This window comes from Halichoerus grypus, chromosome 3, assembly GCF_964656455.1.
Source record: "Halichoerus grypus chromosome 3, mHalGry1.hap1.1, whole genome shotgun sequence".
NCBI lineage: Eukaryota > Metazoa > Chordata > Mammalia > Carnivora > Phocidae > Halichoerus > Halichoerus grypus.
The window spans coordinates 168172886-168194603 of NC_135714.1; the positions used below are offsets into that span (position 1 = coordinate 168172886).

Consider the following 21718-nt stretch of genomic DNA (forward strand, 5'->3'; position numbering starts at 1 on the left):
TTTATTTTCAATATATAATTTTACTCTTCACCCTTCTAGAGTTTCACACTCCTCGGGGGGCATGACCCAGATGATGCAGGTTTTCGCTTTTTCGCTTTCACAAACTCCATGCAATTCCTACTACAGTGGCCGGTCAGCATATCCTCTCCATACTGAGTTTTTCCTGAGTGCCACTTATTGCAAGTACACTGAAAGCTGCTGTATTTAATAGAGGTTTCTCAGATTCGCTTAACAAATTTTGTGTTTAATTTTAAAGAGAAAAAATGTGCTTCCTAACAACAGTGTAGTAAGATCAGCACAAAGAAAGCAGGAAGATCATTCCCTAAGGAAATAAAGTCTTATCTCAGTCACTTCCTGCTTTCATCTCTTTACATTATTCCAGCTCATCTGGAGACATAACAAAGGGATCATCCTCATCTGGGGCTATGGGAATAAAAAGGGATTTTCTTCCACTCCTTATTGCCTATGATGAATGAGTTAGCAAGAATATCCATATACATTTTTTGTCTTAATATATTTTGTAAGCACATCTAGAATGTTTACTGTGCTCTGTACACTATTCTGAGCACTTTATATTAACTCACCTAACCCCTTTAACAGCCCTATGATCAGTACTATCATGCACTTAACAGAGGAGCAAACTAAGACATGGGGACGTAAAGTAATTTCACATGGTCACAATGCTAATCGATGGCAAAGCTAGCACAGGAGCTCAAGCCAGGCAGTTTGATCTGGAAAGTTCAAGCTCTTAAACAATATGCTGTGTGGCCTTTCTTCTGTGGCAATGTTATACTTCTGGTATAACACTGGCATATTAGAACAAAAATGTCTACTTCTTAAGGGACATCCATATGACTAAACATGCTTAGTATAGTTAATTAAGTGTACACATCAATGTGCATAATTACCTCTGCAATAACTTATTAAAGCATCTAATATGTGCTGGACATACTTTAGGTGCTAGGAGTACAAAGTCCTGCCTTTGTACAGTTTTAACTTCAAATAAGAGACAGATAATAAACAAATGAAGATCTCCCTCTCTGTGTCCCTCCCCTTTACCTTTCCACAAATATCTGCTGAATATCTGTTATGAGTCAGACACTGTTCTAAGGTAAATATTAAGTGTTCAATAAAGCATCGAAGAGCAAGTCCTTGCTTTTATGGAGCTAACATTCAGACAGTGATAGTGATAAATGCCTTGAAGATAAATACAGCCAGGAAGGAAACAGGGGAGGCTAGACCTGCTGTTTTATTCATGGCACCAGGAAAGTGCCGTGTGAGTGGAAAACTGAAGGAAAGTAAGGGATGTGTCCTCGCAAAGTATCTTCAGGAAGAGCACTCCAAACGAATACTAAGGCCTGGGCAGGACTGTGTTTGGCAAGTCCAAAGGACAGCACAGAGAGGACACTACAGCTAGAGAGGAGACAGCAAGGGGAAGAGGTGGGGCCTGAACTCACTTGTACATCCGAAGCAGTCACTCACTCAAAAGCCCCCAAATCAACTCCAATTCTCAAACAGCTATGGTCAGAAGAGGTGCAACAATTAAAAAACAAAAACAAAACAACAACAAGCCAGACTGTTAGTATCTTAGACACATGTTAGCTTCCAAAGTTAGTTTTTCAGTTCCTCCCCTACTTCTGGGAATGATCCCGTGACCCTCAGCATCATCCAAGGCCCAGACTCCAGCAATCCCCTAAGTCATCCTGTGGCACAAGGATCCACTGCATACTATGCATACTGTCTCTACTACTGTCCCCCCCATCAGGTTGGTCTGTGACATTTCTAGGCTGAATCCAGATCTTCATCACATTTCTATCTCAATGCCTAGTCCAAGGACTGGCACATAAACAGTTGCTCACTAAAAGTGCCCTAATCAAATTGTGATAAATTTAAAAAGAAAAGTCAATGACTATGTTCTAGTCTAAACACACCAAGCAACCTGACTAGAAGATACCTGAAAATAATAATTAGGATGCTTCTTCTCTTGAACCTATATAAAAAGCTGAAAGTCTCCACCATGAAGTTTTGGTTACTTATATCCACCAATTAGAATTACTTCAATAATTTTAAATACTTCCCTCATTGTGGAATCTAGAAGCTCTGACCAGTACAAAACACTTACCAATGAGCTCTCTCTAGACATTTTTCCCCAGGTTTATTATTTTTTTTAAACATTACCTGCTCCTTAATACTACACAATGGGGAGAAAATATGAAAAAGTGGCAACAAAGTAGAATCCAAGGGGAACACTCAATTCTTAATAACTTAGAAAAGTAAAACCATCATTGCTAATAAAAAGATCATTTATATTATCTGAAAAAGAAAAGTAGCATTGCCAGTTGCCAAGCTTTGTATGTTCCCAGGAATGATGCTTAAACCAGGTTCTTCCTATCTTCATTTATTATATGTTAAAAATAGATAAGACGATGCTCAAGACGACTTCCCTGGATCACTGAGTCATGTAAGAGAGGAGGAGGTGCTCAGACACGGGGTGCCTTCCTTTCCAAGGAATATGTTTTAGAAAATTATGGTTTCTTGAAACCATCTTTGATTTAAAAATATATATATTTTTAAACAAATGAGGTAATAAGCAAGAAAACCAGGAGAACTGTGCCTACCAGACAGTTGGCACACAGTTTATTCTTACCAAAGTGTTTGCTTAATGAATAAATCATCTGAACCATGTATAAGTTTAATTTAGAAATAAACTACTTTTCTCATGCAAAAAAAAGTTACCAAATTTTAGGGAGCTGTAGATCATCTTTATTTGCCCTCTGATTTCACACTATCAACTCCTGCAATGTGAGGGGAGCAAGCCTGGTGCTCCTTAATGTAAATGACATCAGCTATCTACCATCCAACTCTTTTCTCAAGTATTTTGGTATTTTAAAATTGGGAAATCGTGGGATTTCAGAGGTAGTTTAATAACATGAGCTGGAACAGATTCAGTTCCTGGACACAAGACAAGACAATCTGCTCTGCAAATAAGCTGAGAATTAAAGGGACACAGTAGACAACAAATTTAGTGAATACCTCCTTCTCCAAAAAAGAAAAAAAGAGAGTCTTTAAAATCAGATGAGAAGAAAGGAAATCACATTTTCTGACACTCTGACACGTAACAAGCCCTTTACATATATCATCTCATTTTAATGATAGTCAAAACCTCCTAGTACAGCTTCTTTGAATGAATTTTAGAAAGGTATCCCCTATGTACAAATGAAATACAATAAGGCATCCATTTTGGTACATGTTTTAGATAAAGGAAACCCTACCAGGGCTCACAGCTGAGTAAACAGAATTCAGGTCATAAAACTACTCTTCACATCTGAGACCCTTGCAGTGGTCCAAAGAAATTATGGCATAATTAGGACAACCACCTACTGTTAGCCCACGCGGCCTTAGGAAAGCATCTGCAGAACTTTCAAATAATAGATCACCTAACTACTCATTGTTTACACGACAATAATTGATACCCAGAGGTGTGACTTGCCCTTAGAGTCATGTCTTCCAACTCCAAATCCCAAACTTTTTTCAGAGCAAAGATGACAATTTAAATAGCTGGTGACAAAGCTCGCCTTCCCAAAGGGTAGTTTCAGTTTCAACAAATGCTTCTGAAAATATTTTTCAAGTAAACTGAAAATGACAGTCTCTTGGTCAAGGGAAAGGGCACTGGGGGAGGAGCACTTCTGAAAGCCCAGAAAACTAATAAAGGAGGGGATGATGTCAGAGGCAGTGCAGACCAGCTTGAAACCCTGAAAGTAATCCTCCAGAACCTGATCATGAGCCTTCCTATAAAGGGAGGGGGGTGATACCAGGAAGAGCCAGGGATGCTCCTGAATAAAAATCAGAAGTCCTCTCCCCCTTTCCTTTTTTTCCCACTGAACATCTCCAGAGAGATGAGGCAAAAGTGGTACTGATTTTGACAAAACTATATAAACACAAGTACATATCACATTCCATTGATTCTTAGACAATTTTTTTCTAAATTTCATAGTCTCTGAAATTAGGATGGTTTCTTATATAGTACAACCCCTGTCAGGCAGACAGATGTTCGTTATCTGTGTGCAAAGGAAAATTATACATTGTTGATTTAGTCTTGACTTAACTGATGTGTACAAGGTCTCCAAAAAGATTATGCTATTAATTGGTATTGAAACAAAAGTATTGTGTATGGAGAAGGCAATGAAAACAAGCAACTAAGATTCTTATTTTCATGTAAAAATCTGTACGTTTAAATAGAAATATGATATGATCTGGTAATTCCACTACTAGGTTATTTATTAGAAGAAAACAAAAACAGATTTGAAAAGATACATGCACCCCTATGTTTACTGCAGCATTATTTACAATAGCCAAGATATGGAAGCAACCCAAGTGTCCATCAACTGATGGATAAAGAAGATGTGGTCTATATATACAATGGAATGTTACTCAGCCATTAAAAGAATGAGACCTTGCTATCTGCAACAGCATAGATGGACCTAGAGAATATTATGCTAAGTGAAATAAGCCAGACAAAGAAAAAAAAAATTCTAAGTATTAAAAAGCATTGTGTCATAGTTAATTAGTGGCCTATTATTTTCTGGTGGTACTTAAAATAATGATTTACCTCAGAATCAACAGCATCTTAGATTTTAAAAATTCTATATCTTTTTGTTTTTATTACTTTAGACTTACATTAAATTTCAATAACATTTAATTTTTTAAAAGGAAGATTATATTCTGTTTTTTGATTTGCTCATTTATGGGTCATGAGAGTAAAATAACGATGGCACTAAAGTCTTTGGTTTCTGTTCCCTCTATTTTAGAAAAGACAAGTTATTTTGAAGTTCTGGTGTTTGCATTTAATTCCAGAAGTTTATGGCCCAATTCTCAAAAATCACCATTCAAAAGAACACAGACATACTCTCCAATCAGTGCTTTTAAAAATACTATTTTTCAGCATAGATAAATGAGAACAGTATTTTTAAACCATTGCTATTATCTCCAAGACAAGGTGCACCAAGAACACATTTGAGATAATTAGTACTACAATTTTGCTCCTCCAATTTCAAAAACACCAATATACCAAGTTCCAAAATGCTAAACTTTTAAGATTATGGGTAACTGGGGCGCCTGGGTGGCTCAGTCGGTTAAGCGACTTCCTTTGGCTCAGGTCATGATCCTGGAGTCCCAGGATCAAGTTCCACATCGGTCTCCCTGCTCAGCAGGGAGCCTGCTTCTCCCTCTGACCCTCCCCGCCCTGTGCTCTCTCTCTCTCTCTCATTCTCTCTCCAATAAATAAATAAAATCTTTAAAAAAAAAAAAAAGATTACAGGTAACTATTCCTCCTAAGAAAAATGATAAAGTGGAGTTTATGTGAACTAGTTAAAGCCTAACAAAAGCAAATGAAAACTCTTGTGCTTTCTCTAAAACAATTATTACTTTTCTCATTTTTTGGCCAGTTTCTGTAGAAATGAATATTTCCCCAGCTAATTCAAACACTGCTATAGATAATATTAAATATCCATATTGCTATAATACCAAAATTTTGGACTTTTGACACACACACACACACACACAATAAAGCTGCAACTCCATACAATTCATGAACTTCTATACCCATGGCTTCAAATTTACATCTATATATATAGAAAGATTTTAAAATCTTGAAACCATAATCAATTCTATCACTTCAAACTGTATTTTGAGAAAGGGATAGCAAGGGGAGAAAATTCTCTATAGAATAAACACCCTCCATACCATACAAAAGAGGACTGTGGAAAGTGAAGAGAGTATTTACTTCTAACCGCCCCTCCTCCCCTGCCGATTCACAATGCAGTTGGGTCCTCTTAGTACTAAAGACTTAGAAGCTCTGCAGAAGAGTTTTACTTCAACCTGGATAAAATCTTTGTTTGTTGTTTGGTTTTCATTTTGTTTACTACCCATTTACTTCCTATCTACTCTACATGGAACACACACTCTGTGAACACAAGCATTCAAACTTTCACTAAGTTATTAGAGCTATAGAGTTAGATGCTTTTTGTGCCACAGAAACTTTTTTTTTGGGGGGGGGGAGGGGCCATAAGAGGGTCTTGAATCCAATAGATAGCCCAGGCTGAGTCTTTAGACTTTAGAGAGAAGCAAATAGAGGGAGATCTGGTCATGTATGTCTTTCTGAAAAAGAAGTACCATGCAGAGCCCTAGACAGTACCTGCTGTCTCTCTGGCCCAGCTCCTCAAAGAGTGTTACTCACTTGAGAGTAGGAGGGCAAACCTGGGTCCCTTCTTCAATAATACAGTCCACCCCCTGAAGTGTGTTCCTGATACCCCTTCACCCCACCCTAAGCTGGACATACACACTCTTATGAGCAACACTTCACACCATCGTGCAAGAATAAAGTAGAAATATCCTCAAACTCAACTTTTAAGATAGCTAGAATGAATGACCTAGTTGTAATGTCTTGGGTACAACCTGTCTATCCATAAGCCAGTATCCCCCTAGTGACCGTCTGTCTACTTCCTGACCTAAATGCCATAGTTGTCAATGTGAATAATTTAGCAATTCCCAACTATCTGCTACACAAAGCTGTGTATCAGAGATCAAGCCAGAAAACAGCTTTCACATACATTGTGACTTTCAGAGAACATTCTGACATTTCAGAATAAGATGCGCAATAGAAAATAAAATATACTGTCCTCACTAGTACATTAACTTCATATAATATCTCGTCCTTCTTCTAAAATAAAAAATACATGTCGGATGACCATTAAGTATTTTAAAGTTTAGAGAACAAGAATATCTGTTTGCCCACCCTTCTCCTAGATTCTGGCACCACAACTCCTATCCCAGCATATATACTCACTCAGAAATGATGAATCAATCTAGTCAATCAGCTCTATGAAGTTTTTATTTAGGCTTTATTCTTTAATTTTATTTCTGAGGTATATTGTAAGTAATTTTATTCTGAGGTATAAAAACTCCAGTTTTATAAAGCAGTATGGAGGGAAGGAGGGAGGAAGGGAAAGAAGACAAAGAAAAGAAAAATTTAAGTCAGTAGCTAGAAAAACACCCAAGAAGCAAAATTAAAACACAAACACACACAAACAAACAAACAAAAAAAACAACGTACCAGTCTGGAACTTCTACTCGAAGGATACACTCCTTCCTTTGGGGTCTGTAGGAAACAGAAATTACTGTGGCACCATTCTTAAAATTCATTTTTAAATTTCTTCTTCAACTACAGTCAAATCACCTAGGTAGTCTTACTTTCACATTCCGAATTCTTATCCTTGGAACAAGGGCTGATAAAATAAGTCAATCTCGCCAATCCTACCAGAAGATTTTTACCCCAACCACTTAAAATAAAAAGAAAATACAAGGCAAGTGGCAATAACTGACAAGGAGTGAATTCTCGCCTCCCCTTTCTTCACCAGAGGTGTTAAAAGTCCTGTCCTGTTGGAGATCAGGCTAGCTTTTTGGTCCTGGCACAGGAGAGCCTAAATTCCACGATTTGCTGTAATGCCATCAGCTCCAAGTCACCCAAGAGATGACGTTTCTGCACCTTGTCACACTGTTGTCACATGCTAGTCACTTCACAGCAACCAAAATACTTGCAGAAGTAACTCCCATTGATACCATTTTAAACTTGCCGAAGTTTGGGGAAAGCTCATTACTATAAATGAGAATACCATTACCTGCTCTCTTCCCATACAGTTACAGGTGGTACTTTATACAGAATACACACACGCACGCGTGCACGCACACACACACACACACACACACTCACAAATTTTCCTAATACTCTGGGAATAAGGTCTGGAAAGCACTATAAACTTAATGGAGGAAAAAAAGTGAGGCCCAGAGAGATTACGGACTTTCCCAAAAACACAAAACTACTTAGACACAAAACTGAAATTGAGCCACATCTATCTTCAGTCTTAAGAGTATTTCCCACAGTAAACAATCCAATGCACTAATACAGATCTTAAATAAAACTGAAAGGCAAAATCACTAAGAAAAAAAAAATTATGAGTTTGGAGACTCAAACAGACTTAGGCTCAGGGCTCAGCCTCGCCAAGTTATATCACCTGTCCTAGCCTCGGCTTCCTTACCTACAAATAATGAAGATCATAATACCTCCATTAAAGAGTTACAGTGAAGATTAAATAAAATTAGTCACTCAAAAATAGTGATAACTATTAAATTGTTTAAAAGATTTTGTTTTCTCTTCCCCAGAATTCTTGATTTTACAGAACAGAAATGGAAAAAAAAAAGTTCCCCACAACTCCCCAAAATAAATCCATGGGCCACATACCAATGTCTAAGGCACAGACTTCATTATCCATGATAAATGCTCCAAAGAAATTTGCAGTGTTTGGGGGCAGCAGTTAATAAAAAAGTAGAACCAAGATGGCTTTGTTCATTACCTGACTGTAATACAGGTATCTAAGAGAGACCAACTAATCCCCAACTCAGAGTACCAATAACACAGAGTGTGCCCCACTATACACAAGTCCAACAGCACCTCTTTAGCCATGTCTTAGAACAAACCAGAGGACAAGAGCCACCTTTTTCTATATGTCCCCCCAAACAGTATTCCATTCCAGGCTCTGAAAAGTGAGCTATTAAAAACAAAAGCAAAAACAAAAAAACTTTTTTAACTTTCTAACATTTCTCAAGCTTATTTGACCATAAATCCTTTTGTGCTAAGAACATCTCTATTGACACCTAGAGAAATATAATTTGGAAAACCCTGACTTACTATAATGCTGTCAAATACTAGAGCAGTTTCTTGAACTTATGTTTACATTAGAAGCACCTGGGAAATTGTTACAAAGGCAACTTCTCCAACCCCACCCAAGACCTAAAGTTTGAGAAACAATGATTTAGTTATATTTCAAATAAACCTCCCAGGTTATAACAAATTTAAAACCGTGTACCAGTAGTTTTAGAGTTGCCAGCTATCTCTCATTGTAATTACCACCAGTCCATCTCAAAGTTCAAGGTCTATCAGAGTCACCTGGAAGCTTGTTTTTAAAAAAACACATTACTGGGGCGCCTGGGTGGCTCAGTCGGTTAAGCGTCTGCCTTTGGCTCAGGTCATGATCCCAGGGGCCTGGGATCGAGCCCCACGTGGGGATCCCTGCTCAGTGGGGAGTCTGCTTCTCCCTCTCCCTCTGCCTCCTCCTCCCCCCTGCTCATGCTCTGTCTCTCACTCGCTCTGTAAAATAAATCTTTAAAAAAAAAAAAAAGAAAGAAAGAAAGGAAGCAAGCAAGCAAGCAAGCACATTATTGGGCACCACCCCTAAAGACTCAGATTTGCAGGGTGCAGGCCACTTTGAGAATCACTCCTATAGCGGGTATAACTAAAACACCTCCTGGCTATAAGCATCTTCATCCTAATCATTATATTTTATAAAATAAGTAACAATTAGGATATGAATGCTGAGGGGGAAGGGAGCCCTGTTCATTGGTAAAAAACAGCTCAAAGCATTTTAATATTATTTTGAATGAAGATGCTTTCAATATTTGCTTTAAGATAAGAAGCTATGATTCATTGATTCATACTTTGAACATTACTGCTTTAACTGACTGCTATCTTTCATGGACTGAGAATGACCTGTGAAAATCTGATCTCTTCCATTGCCTCCACACTGATACCTTTAAAAGTATGGCAAGATCAGAACACCCAGCAGGATCTGTGTGGTTGGTTCGTAGCCACTTCCTTTGTTCAGATGCTGGAGTTTTTCTGCATGTTCCCTTCTTAAAACAAAATGCATTGTGATGATTGATTAATTTTGTCCATCAACTCGACTGAGCCCCAGGATGCCCAAATATGTGGTTAAACATTATTTTTGGGTGTGTCTGTGAGGGTGTTTCTGGAAGAAATTAACATCTAAGTTAGTGAACTCAGTAGAGCAGCTCACCCTCCTCAATATGGGTGGGTATCATCCAATCCACCGAGGGCATGAATAGAAGAAAAACTGAGTTTGACCTCTGCCTGACTGTTTGAACTAGGACATCCATCTTCTCCTGCCCTGATCACTCCTGGTTTTCAGGCCTTCAAACTCAGAATCTACACCTCTCTGGCTCCAAAGTCTTTGGATTATACCACCAGCTTTTCTGGGCCTCAAGCTTGCAGATGGCAGACTGTGGAACTTCTTAGCCTCCGTAAGCACATAAGCCAATTCCTTAAAATAAATCCCCTCATTATATGTATCTCCTATGGATTCTGTTTTTTTGAAGAACCCTGACTATAACAGGTATACTACACACTATGAATTAGTGCAAATGTTGGATCCAAACAGAATAATATCAACAGCAATTTCCCTTCTAACCTAAGTCCAACTTCCTATAGTTCTCATCAGATGGTATGATGTCATATTACTTTATATTCCCTGTGATGTAAAAGAGTTTCTTTCGTACTTTTCTGTTGGGAAAATAAAATGTATCATTAAGGAAGAAAAAAGTTCTATTACATACAACTGATTCCACTAACATCTACTGTGTTATCCCTAATGTTTGGGAATGCGTATCAGTCTTGGCAAAGGCCCTTTGAAAATTTTTGAAGGTTTTGTTTTTGATTTTTTTAAAATCTAATTATGTCTATATATAACCAGGGCCACTTCCATTTCCTACTTATAAGAGTGATATGAGTATTTCTATAGCCAGAAGAAGTACATCTTCTATCTTTCAAGTGTACTATAAGTTCTAAGCTTTAAGTGCTGTAATATAACTAACATCAGCTATAACTAACAAGGAGCTCTCTAACATCAGCTCATACCAAAGTGATACGAATAGTATGATGCCTCTGACATTGTCTTGTACAATGTTAACATCACGGTTAAGAGCACAGGCTTAACAGATATGCCTAACCATCTACGAAGTTCCCTCACTGACATCAGTTATTAAGCATCCAGACTTCACAGTAGGTATGGAGTATACAGAGATGAATAAAGAGCAAAAAAGGGAGTGAAGATGAACTTTATACAAATAACTAGAAACATGACAGAAATCATGGAGCAGTTAGTGCTTCAGTTGCAAAAGGTTACATCCTGCATAACCCTGAGCCAAAAGAAGGCATTCACCAGGTGGATAGCGATGAAAGAAAGGCTCTCCCAGCACCGGGAATGGCTATATGCAAGTTACGGAGGAGTAAAACTGCATGGCTTGTTCAGAGAACTGCAACAGGCAAGTGTCATCAGATTACAGGGTAGGAGAAGGGGAAGGAGGAGTATGAACCTCAGGCAAGGAAGCCAGATAAAGACTTAAGAAGGTAAGAAAAATGGCCAGATTTGAGAGAGATCATTGGGTGGCATTATGGAAGGTGACTGGATTACACAGATGGATTGAATGAGTTGTAATTTATAAAGTGCTTAAATGGCACCTGGAAAGTAGTGCCATTCAAATGTTTGTTAGGAAGAGAGACTGAAGACAGAGGCTTCCAATTATTAAACTATTGCAAAGGTCCAGGCGAAAAACACAAAAGACTCAATTCAAGGTAATGAATATGGAGCTAATGAGCAGAATTGTGAGAAAAGTAGTAAAAGTAGTAAAATGTTTTAACCAATTATACCTGGGAAATGAAGGAAGAAGCAGAATCGAGGTAGACTTCTGGGCTTTTGGCTTTGTACAACGTAAGGATGTTGGGTGAATAATAGTGAATTTAACCAACTTTTAGCCAAGATAAGAAATACAAGTTAGACTGTTTTAGGAAGGACAGAGATAATGCATGTGATTTTTTTTATATCAGCAATAAAATCTGATGTTTCTCATTCTTAAATCTCTTGGGTCTCATAAACTCCTTGTAAGGTGAACAGTTTATTTTTATTTTACAAGAAAAGACTCAGAGAAGTTAACAAGATTCTCTGAGTTGCATAATTTAAAAGTTACAAGCAGCAGAACTATAAGCCAAATCCTCTAGCTCCTTGGTTCAGGGTTATTTCCACTTTACAAATTTGATCAGAGGAAACACATCATCCTCATACTCTAATTTTCCACTTTCCTCTTAACTAATTGTAGACAGCAGCCTAAATTACCAAAATAACTGGTCTTTTATAATTACAAACTAGTCTTACAGTTGCTGATTTTTCCATTGAAGGCTTTGTTATATGTATTTAGTAATGAGAAATGCCCACACTTAATAATACTAAAGATTCAAGTCTATTTACAAGTTACAGAAACAACCAAGTTACCACATCCAAATTTTGATAACAGAAAAAATGGTCTTACTCATGATTCTTATTTTTTTTAATTCCCCGACAAAGGCACTTTTCTTTATAATGAAAAGGCAAGGTACCTAACATCTAAAATTTTTTAAATTTTAATTTTTAAATTAATATTTAAATTTAATATTTAATTAAATAAATTTAATTAAAATAAATTTAGTAACTACATACGGAAAAATAAAAATTCATTAAAAAACACAGAAGGAAAAAAGTTTCAAGATTATATAGTAACCCAGGAATCTTTAGATACATTCAATCACCATGGGCCTTTTCTTTCTAATCCAACCTCCATTCGTCCAGAGTTCTCCTACTATCATAGGATGGATATCATTCTCTTAAAAAAAATTCCAAAGCCTACAGAATATCCCCCTACCTCCTCAGCATGATGTTCATCGCACTGTTCCTAGCACGGTGTTCTCAGTATCAGCTGATCAAGCCTCCAGGCTCAGTCCCCACTGCATCCTTCCCTGTACACTATGAAGACCCTTTGCTCAGGTTAGTGTTCCCTTAGCTCCAAGTGTGCTTCGTTCTCTCTACCATATGGAAATCTACTCACTCCTCCATTCTCAATTCAAATGCCTCTATAGAGCTGACCCAAGCCTTCAAATGACTTGACTTTATAATCCCACAGCACTTTTGCTCGACCTCTAAAAGGGCACTTCTTTAATTCTGTCTTGAAATAAAATAATATGATATGAATTAAAAGATGCTCTAAAGTTTGAGAGAAAATTTTTATTATAATTTTATAAATAGAAATTTTTTAAAAGACTACCATCTCACATGACCTGACTGGCAAAAAGCACAACCATTTTTCCCCTCAAAAAAAGCTCTAGAAACACCAAGCCTTAGCAATTTTCTATTGAATGAATAAGCCCTCTGGACACTGTGGACTCTGGATTCCACAAGTGCAGTAAAATGTGTTCAGGTTCTACTTGGTCTTCCCGATGATAAACCCCTGTGGCCCACATCTAAAACAGATCCATTTGGTGGTAAACCTAGCTTTACAGCAAATTTTATGCACCAAAGCTCCTGGGGATTTCTTTTAGCTATTTCCCAAGAGGACACAGAATAGATGCATACTACAATTAATTTCTAAGAATACCAGTAGACATTACCTTCTGTGATCTATGGTAAATATTTATTAAGTATCAGAGTACCCTTCGGCTATTATAGCATTAACAAATTTCATCTGTTGGCTTTTGAGGAAAAAGAAATTAGTTAACTAAGAAATTCCATGGTTGAGAAAGGAAATAAAAGGACTGCAGCATAACCTTAGCTATGTCCCTGAAGAGGCTGTATTTGTCTTTTGGGGGAACTGGCCCTACTGCTTGCAGACCTATTTCCTGTCTCAAGGTTCCTTAATCACAGACTAGATCCATTCAACCTCAACCAGCTCTGGGAACAGAGCATGTCTTGGGGAAAATCTAATACCATTATCAGGTATGAAAAGCACCTCTAAGAGCCAAATACTGGATAAATAGCAATGCTGAAACAATGCTAGGTGGCAGCATGGTTAACAGCACAGAATACTGAGTGGAGAAACAAAACAACTCAATGGTTAAAAGCAGGCATGTGAGACCCTGACCTTGGTTCACATCCTGGCTTCATGTGCAACAGCTGTGTGAAGGTGGGCAAGTTACTTCTCTGCACCTCAGTTTCCTCTTCTGTAAGATAGGTAAGAGTATTACCGTCATCAAGCGCATACAACAGTGTGGCTACTATTACTAGTCTGGCCCTGAAACTGGAAAGCCACATGACCTCAGGTAAGTCACTTAATATCTCAGCTACCTTGTCTGTAAAGTGAAAGGGTTAATTAAATCTGAGCCAGTGTTCAGCTCTAGAATTACTCTGAACTGAAATACAGCACCACAACTCAAACTGCCAAAATACACAGTCTCAACTTGTTTATTAGTCATATAGTAATCTCACATAAAATCAGCTCAATTGCTATGTTTGTTTTTAATACCAGTTCAACATTATGTCAAACAGCAGATTGCCTAAGAAAGACATAGTACGAATAAATGAGACATAGAAAATAAAAACCAAAAATATATTTGGTCTTCCTTTATATTCAGTTCTGAGTTACAAGTTTATAATTTATTTTTTTTTTTAAGATTTTATTTATTTGAGAGAGAGCGAGCGAGCGAGCTGGGAGGGGGAGGGGGGCAGACGGAGAGAGTGGAGAGGGAGAAGAAAGCTATCCACTGAGCAGGGAGCCAAATGTGGGGCTTGATCCCAGGACCCAGGGATCATGACCTGAGCCGAAGACAGACGCTTAACCAACTGAGTCACCCAGGCGCCCCACAGTTTATAATTTATAATAGAGTATGATAATACACAGAAAAGACGCATAGGAAGACGAGTTTAACTTGAAGAACATTGAAACCATATGATAATTTTTTATTCACTGCTGGAAATATTTTCATAAACTGGTACTATCCAGGCTCACAAAAGCAAACCTTCCTTTCTTTTGACAACAAAAGAGCACCAAATACTACATTTTTGTAGACATTCCTGTTTTTCCTGTTGCCTTTTTTCAAACTCAGGCTTCTTAAACATGGTCTTTCTTGTAGGTGGGGTTCCTGAACTTTATGAGGCAGCTGCCATTTTAGAGGATGTAAAAGTCCAGTAGCTGCACTACTTCAACCCTGGAGAGCAAATAAATTAAAGGGGAAAAGCATAAAGTACAGGGTTATATTTTCCTTCATGTCCAAGGGTACACAAGGGTATACAGAATTCATCCATGTATGAAACGGCCTTCTACATTCCTCAAAACTCTTAATTCAGACTCCAGTAACAGAAGACAGGCCTTCCCTTCAGTTCTGCATGGGTTCAGATCCAGGTACAACTAAATGTTTCTGACACAGGCATACGCTGTCCCTACCCCTTTTCAACTCCACCAACTTCCCTCTTGCTACTACTGTTGCTAATCCAGGCAGCTCCCTGCAGTATCTTACTGATAAACTCACTGATAAGCGTGCCAAGCACTATCCTCCATTCCCCTTTTAATCATTAATTTAGGAAGCATTTACTGGGTGAGAACTTTTATGTATCAGACACAATGGTCAATAAGGCAGATACAAGATACACTCTCTGGCATTGCAGATTGAGGTTACAGTTGAATAGCTGTAACAATTTTTAAAATGCATGATTTCAAAAATTACAATGTTATTTTAAAAAATATTTTATTTATTTATTTGTTTATTTATTTGACAGAGAGAGAGAGAGAAAGAGCCCATAAGCAGGGGGAGTAGCAGAGGGAAAGGGAGAAGCAGGGCCTCCACTGGGCAGGGAGCCCGATGTGGGACTTGATCCCAGGACCCTGGGATCATGACCTGAGCCAAAGGCAGATGCTTAACTGACTGACCCACCCAGGTGCCCCTAAAAATTACAATGTTATTTTAAAGAAAATACCAGGTGCATTAGGAATACATGATTGGACACAACTTAGTCTAAGGATATCAGCCTTCCCAGAGAAAGTAATACTGAAGCTGACCCTGAGGACAAGGATGCTAAGAGTGGGGGAAAAAAACAGGAAAACCCAATGCACAAGAAGAAAACATAGTTAAGAGAGCAAAAATTCACTATGGTTGAAGTTATGGGGTGGAAGTGGGAGGTATGCAGAACACAGAGTTGGCAAAAGGGAAGCTAGAGAGGCATGCAGCTGCTACATTATGAAGGTTTCCTGCTGACATCAGCATCGAAACACTTTCTATTCCATTTAAGGTGTATTTCTCAATTTTCCATAATAATAGTAGACCAGAAACAGAAAACTAAATCCATCAGAAAACTAAGTCCATGACATGCTATATTAGCAAGTATAATATGTTAATGGGAGGGATCATATGTGCATTTTAACAGGGACTTTCTAGAGACAGTGGCTGGACCAGAAATAGTGTAGCAAGTGAAATGTTCAGGCTCTAACACAAGGCAATGGAAAAAAACTGAGGGTCAAGACCCATTTTCCACTAGTTTCATTTACTTATATGTTCCCAGAGCATTCTAATCAGAATTATCCCTAACAAAATACAAAAGTATAAGACATGTCCTACATTTCAATACAACTATTATTATCCTCATCCTAAAAGATTTACCACAAAATAAATGAAAGAAGAAAGAAAGAGATGAAGGTAGAAATAAAGTGATTATTACTTATATATTAAAATTCTCCACATGTAAAGCCCAAAAGTATCAAGTAAAAAAGTTATTAGAACTAGTATGAGCCAGCCTGCCTGAGATGGTCAATTATAAAATAAAAATATTTTTAAAATAGCTTTAATAAACCATGAAGGAGCAACTAGAAAACATAACTGAAAAAAAAATCCTACTCATAATAAGAATAAAATTTATAAAGTAGCTAGGAATAAACTTAAAAGCACAGAACTAAAATAAAGCTATAAAACTTTGCTGAGAAAAAAAAAGATGAGTACTAAATAAAGACTATACTCCTGGAATGAAAATGGCAAAGATAATCATTTCTCAAATTCCTCTAAAATTTAACACAATTCAGGGGGCACATAAAAATTAAAACCATCAAGAACTAGAAGAAAATATAGCTAAATGTAAAATTTCCTCACAGAGAAGGTATTTCTCAACATTACACCAGCAGAAATCATGTTTTAACTGACAGATTTAATTACATGGCAAAAACACCAAGCAAAAGAAAAATGATAAATGGACAGAAAAACACCCATAAGATAAAGACAACACTAGCCTACATATGTAAAGGACTTCTACGGACCCAAAAGAGATAAATGAACACAACCAATCAAAAAATGGGCAAAGGACACTGTACTGAACATTCTAGTTGCTGTGTCTCTCCTAGAGAAGCTGTTTCATCCACAGTGCCTGGAAAGAACAGGCCCCAAGTACCTCAACCCCCATCCTGATCTCCGCTGACTGAACACGGAGTGAAACTGAGCCAATCGATTGCTCACTCCTAGAAATCTGGGACACAGATATCCATGGCACTCAGATGATGAAGGGTACCTGAACTGAAGGGTCATGTTAAAGTAGAGGCTGAACTAAGTGACGTGGCAAGCCAAAGCCAGATGGAATAAAGAGTTATGGGAGAGCAAAGAGGCCTGGAGGAAAGGGAAATGCAGGATGTAAAGAAAAGCAGGAGAGTCACGATGAGGGAAGGAGGCTGACTCTCCAGTTCCTGTCTCTGGGAGGTATGACTGTCCTTTGTATTCTATTCCCCAAGATAAACCAGAGTGCCTGTGATATCAGTCCAATAAAACCAGTTCATGTAGGTTTTCAATCCACTACACCCAGGGCCCAGACCAAAACAGACATGAGCAAATAATTCACAAAAAAGGATAAAAAGATCAGAATTAAACATGTAACAAAATGCTCATACAAAAAATAAGTTATTAAAGAAGTACAGGTTAAGGTACTCAGATAGCTTCTTTAGCTATTCAACTGGAAAAGATAAGAAAGGACTGAGATAACTGCACAGCGGGGTATGGGAGGAAATACGGACAACTCATACACTGGAGAGAGGAATGTAAACTGTAAAGTTTCTAGTTTTTGTAAGACTTAAAAACTATATAGCCTAAGAATCCGAAATTACACTTTTAAGCATTTAGTTGAAGGAAATAATGATAAACATGCACAAAAAAATTACTTAAGAATATTTACTACAGTACTATTTATAATAACACAAAAGAAACAAACTCAAAGATTACTTAAATCAGTGTTTCTCAAACATCATTGATCACTTTCATGATTTTTATATATACCCCTTCACCACATGTACTGATTTACTTGACATTACTCCTTAAGTCAGCTCATGATTTTTATTTAACCTACTCTTCCGACAAGGTTTTACTGAGTGCCCTATGCCAGGAACTGTTGGAGGCGCTGGAAATTCAGCAATGACTAAAGCAGACAAAAATCCCTACCCTAGTGGTGCTTACATTTTAGTGTAAATAACATATACAGCATGTTGGTGACATGGTTAGGGAGAAAAAATAAAGCAGGCAAGGGGAATATGAGGCTTTGTGGGGAAAGGGGTTAGAATTTTAGAGAAGGTAGCCAGGTAAATGCTCACTAGAAAGACCTGAAGTGAAGGGACTGGCCATGAGACAGAGTGAGAACATTCCAGGAAGATGGAATAACAAGGGCAAAGGAAGAGGTGGAAACATGTCTGGTGTATTCAAAGAAGGGCAAAGAAGCCAATGTGAGTGAAGCAAAGTGAGTATAAGAGTGAATGGAGATGAGATCATAAAGTTATGGGGTGCAGACATGGGGTATATTTTGCAAGGACTTACACATCATGGTAAGGATTCTGGCTTCTGCTCTGAGATGAGAAGTCAACAGAGATTGAAAAAAGACTGAAGTGGGACACTAGTTAAAAGGATATTGTAATAAGCCATTGTGACGTGGATCATTTGGATCATGATGGCATTTGGAATGGTGAAAGAATTTAATTTTAATATATTTTGAAGGTAGAGCTGACCAGATTGCCGGTGTGCTAGATATTAAAGACCTAGTGAAATCACCTAAGGAGTAAGGCAATGAAGAGGTGCTGAGGACTCCCAACAACTAAAGGTCTTTCACAGTAATTGTAACCATGAAATCACAGATTTGATGTGCTAGTTATAATTTTATAATACATATTAGAATATATACTTATTAACGAAACATGCTCATTCATATATTTTCTACAATATCTCATATACCACGAATAGTGTCTGCACCAAACTTGGGGAAATGCTATCTAAATAAACTTGATATATTCTGTGCACATGTGTGCACATGCACACACACATTGAAAATGCATATACCAAAATGGCAACAGCACTAATTCCTTGGTGGTAGAATAATAGATTGTTTTCTTCTTTGTGTTTTTCAGGTTGTCTTCAACGAATATATACTTTACTTCTGAAATTGTCTTCTATGAATAAATACTTTCCTTTTAGAATTAGATTCCTTTTTAAGTGGTTGGGTTTTTAGTATACATGCAAGTGTTATTCAAATTAAGTTCTTTGACTTATCAAACTCAACAGCCAAAAAACAAAACAAAACAAAAAAAACAGTCAAGAAATGGGAAGAAGACATGAACAGACATTTCTTCAAAGAAGACATACAAATGGCCAACAGACACATGAAAAAATGCTCCACATCACTTGGCATCGGGGAAATATAAATCAAAACCACAATGAGATACTACTTCACACCAGTCTGAATGGCTAAAATGAACAACCTAGGAAACAATAGATGTTGGCGAGGACGTGGAGAAAGGGGAACCCTCTTACACTGCTGGTGGGAATGCAAACTGGTGCAGTCACTCCTCAAAACAGTATGGAAGTTTCTCAAAAAGTGAAAAATAGAGCTACCCTATGACCCAGCAATTGCACTACTAGGTATTTATCCAAAGGATACAAACATAGTGATTCAAAGGCGCACATGCACCCCAATGTTTATAGCAGCAATGTCCACAACAGCCAAACTATGGAAAGAGCCCAGATGTCTATCGACAGATGAATGGATAAAGATGTGGTATATATATATATGGCAATATATAATATATTTTATAATATAATATAAATAATATATAATTATATTATATTATATTACTCAGCCATCAAAAAGAATGAAACCTTGCCATTTGCAGCGACATGGATGGAACCAGAGGGTATTATGCTAAGCAAAGTAAGTCAGTCAGAGAAAGACAAACACCATATGATTTCACTCATATGTGGAATTTAAGAAACAAAACAGATGAACATAGGGGAAGGGAAGGAAAAATAAAATAAGACAGAAACAGAGAGGGAGGCAAATCAGCACTGGGTGTTTTATGCAATTGATGAATCACTAAATTCCACCTCTGAAACTAATAAAAAAAAAATTAAGTTCTTTGGTTTCTGCTTTGATCTGATGGGTAAGGCTTTTAGCTACATATCCAGGACAGAAAGGAACTAGGAGACCTTCAAGGTGGGGGTGGGAATTATGCTCAGAAACAAAAAACAGAAGCCCAGATAGTAGTAGTATACATAATACTACCAGTAGCAGACACAGATAGTATACATAATCTTAAAACTCCAGTGGACAGCTTTTCATGTGCAAAAATCAAGGTCCAGAAAGTAGAAGACAGAGAGCAAGTGCAAGATGCTCTTGAATCAGCCATGAACAAGTTCTTGGGCACTTATTGGACCAGGGGCCCAGCTCTACCAAGAGCTTCTTCACTGCTTTGTGGTAAACAAGTCTTCTCGACACATGCCAATACCATAATACCATATTTTAATTAATGTCATTTAAATTACCCAGGGGGTGCCTGGGTGGCTCAGTCAGTTAAGCAGCTGCCTTTGGCTCGGGTCATGATCCTGGAGTCCCTGGATCGAGCCCCACGTCGAGGCTCCCTGATCAGTGGGGAGTCTGCTTCTCCCTCTCCCTCTGCTCTTCCCCCCTCCCACTCATTCTCTCTCTCTCTCGCTCACTCACTCTCAAATAAATAAAATCTTAAAAAATAAAAAATTACAAACAAAAAAATAAAACATTACCAAAGTAAAATAAACCCAGGTTTGCCTACATAGAGTTCAAGAGGAGTAAGAGAGCAAGTTCAATGAAAGTCAGAGTGGTCTCCGGAAGAAAGTGACCATGCTTTCCCTCTCCATCCTAATGGCCTAATTTTCATATCACTTAGTTAGGTTACCAAGATATCACTGTTTTTAACACTTTATTACTAACTGGCAAAAGACCATAAAATATACATACTTTCCTGGTCAGCTCTAAGGTTTTCAAGTACTCCACCTTGGGTAAGAATTAGGATGACTCTCTTCTAACCTCAATCAGATCAACAACTCGTTCTATCTTCAAAATGTCATGTTGTACATCAGACAGCCAGCCACTGGGTAAGGGAGGGTCAGTCTGAGAATGAAACGATACAGGACTGTTCTAGATGCCCGCCCTGTGTAGACAAAGCTCTCCAGTCTCTCTAATAAAAAGCATAATTATGAATGGCTTTAAGTTATCTCATTTATCTGATGAATCATATGGCTTAACCAGTTATCGCACAATGCCATCTGACAAAGCTCACACCTGTATTCACCCGGCAGCCCTGAGCAGGGCTTTTAGTTTCTAAACAATCTTCTGCCAATAATACTAGAGTTTAAGTTTTGATTTCATGTAGAGCTATGGCTTCATGATGTGATCAAGAAACATTAAGTCTAAAATATTATCCAAAGGACTGCATTGTCTTACCACTCTTGATAAGTGTTAGAACATGGGTTTCCTGGAAAGGAAATAGTCTGCATCTGCTCTCCAAAAGTACTTCTGTGATTAGTAAAGCTAAGTATCATTATTCACTAAATGTGTCCTGTTCTCTTTAAAAAAAACAAACAACAACAAAACTACATAGAGTTAGGGAAACTTTTTTAAGTACACACAAACCAAAGTTCAACTTTTTAAAAATTATAACGTTCAATAAAACAAATATAAGCCTTCAGTGGCTGACAACCTTTTTTGGCTAAAAGCAGTTCAAAAATATAACTTTGGCCCTGTTT

At 37.7% G+C, this 21718-nt stretch overlaps 1 protein-coding gene across 7 annotated transcripts in view; it reads right to left on the minus strand.

Annotated features, from left to right (window-relative positions):
- Positions 1-21718, minus strand: part of PSD3 (pleckstrin and Sec7 domain containing 3) — a 586658-nt gene that overhangs the window by 347809 nt on the left and 217131 nt on the right. For 5 of the 7 annotated variants that reach the window (XM_078069537.1, XM_078069540.1, XM_078069542.1 and 2 more), the window contains one exon: positions 7112-7156. The exons of the other annotated variants lie outside the window; for them this stretch is intronic. In XM_078069537.1, the coding sequence (XP_077925663.1) occupies positions 7112-7156 (45 nt within the window). The remainder of the gene's footprint in view (positions 1-7111; positions 7157-21718) is intronic. 7 annotated transcript variants of the gene reach the window in all.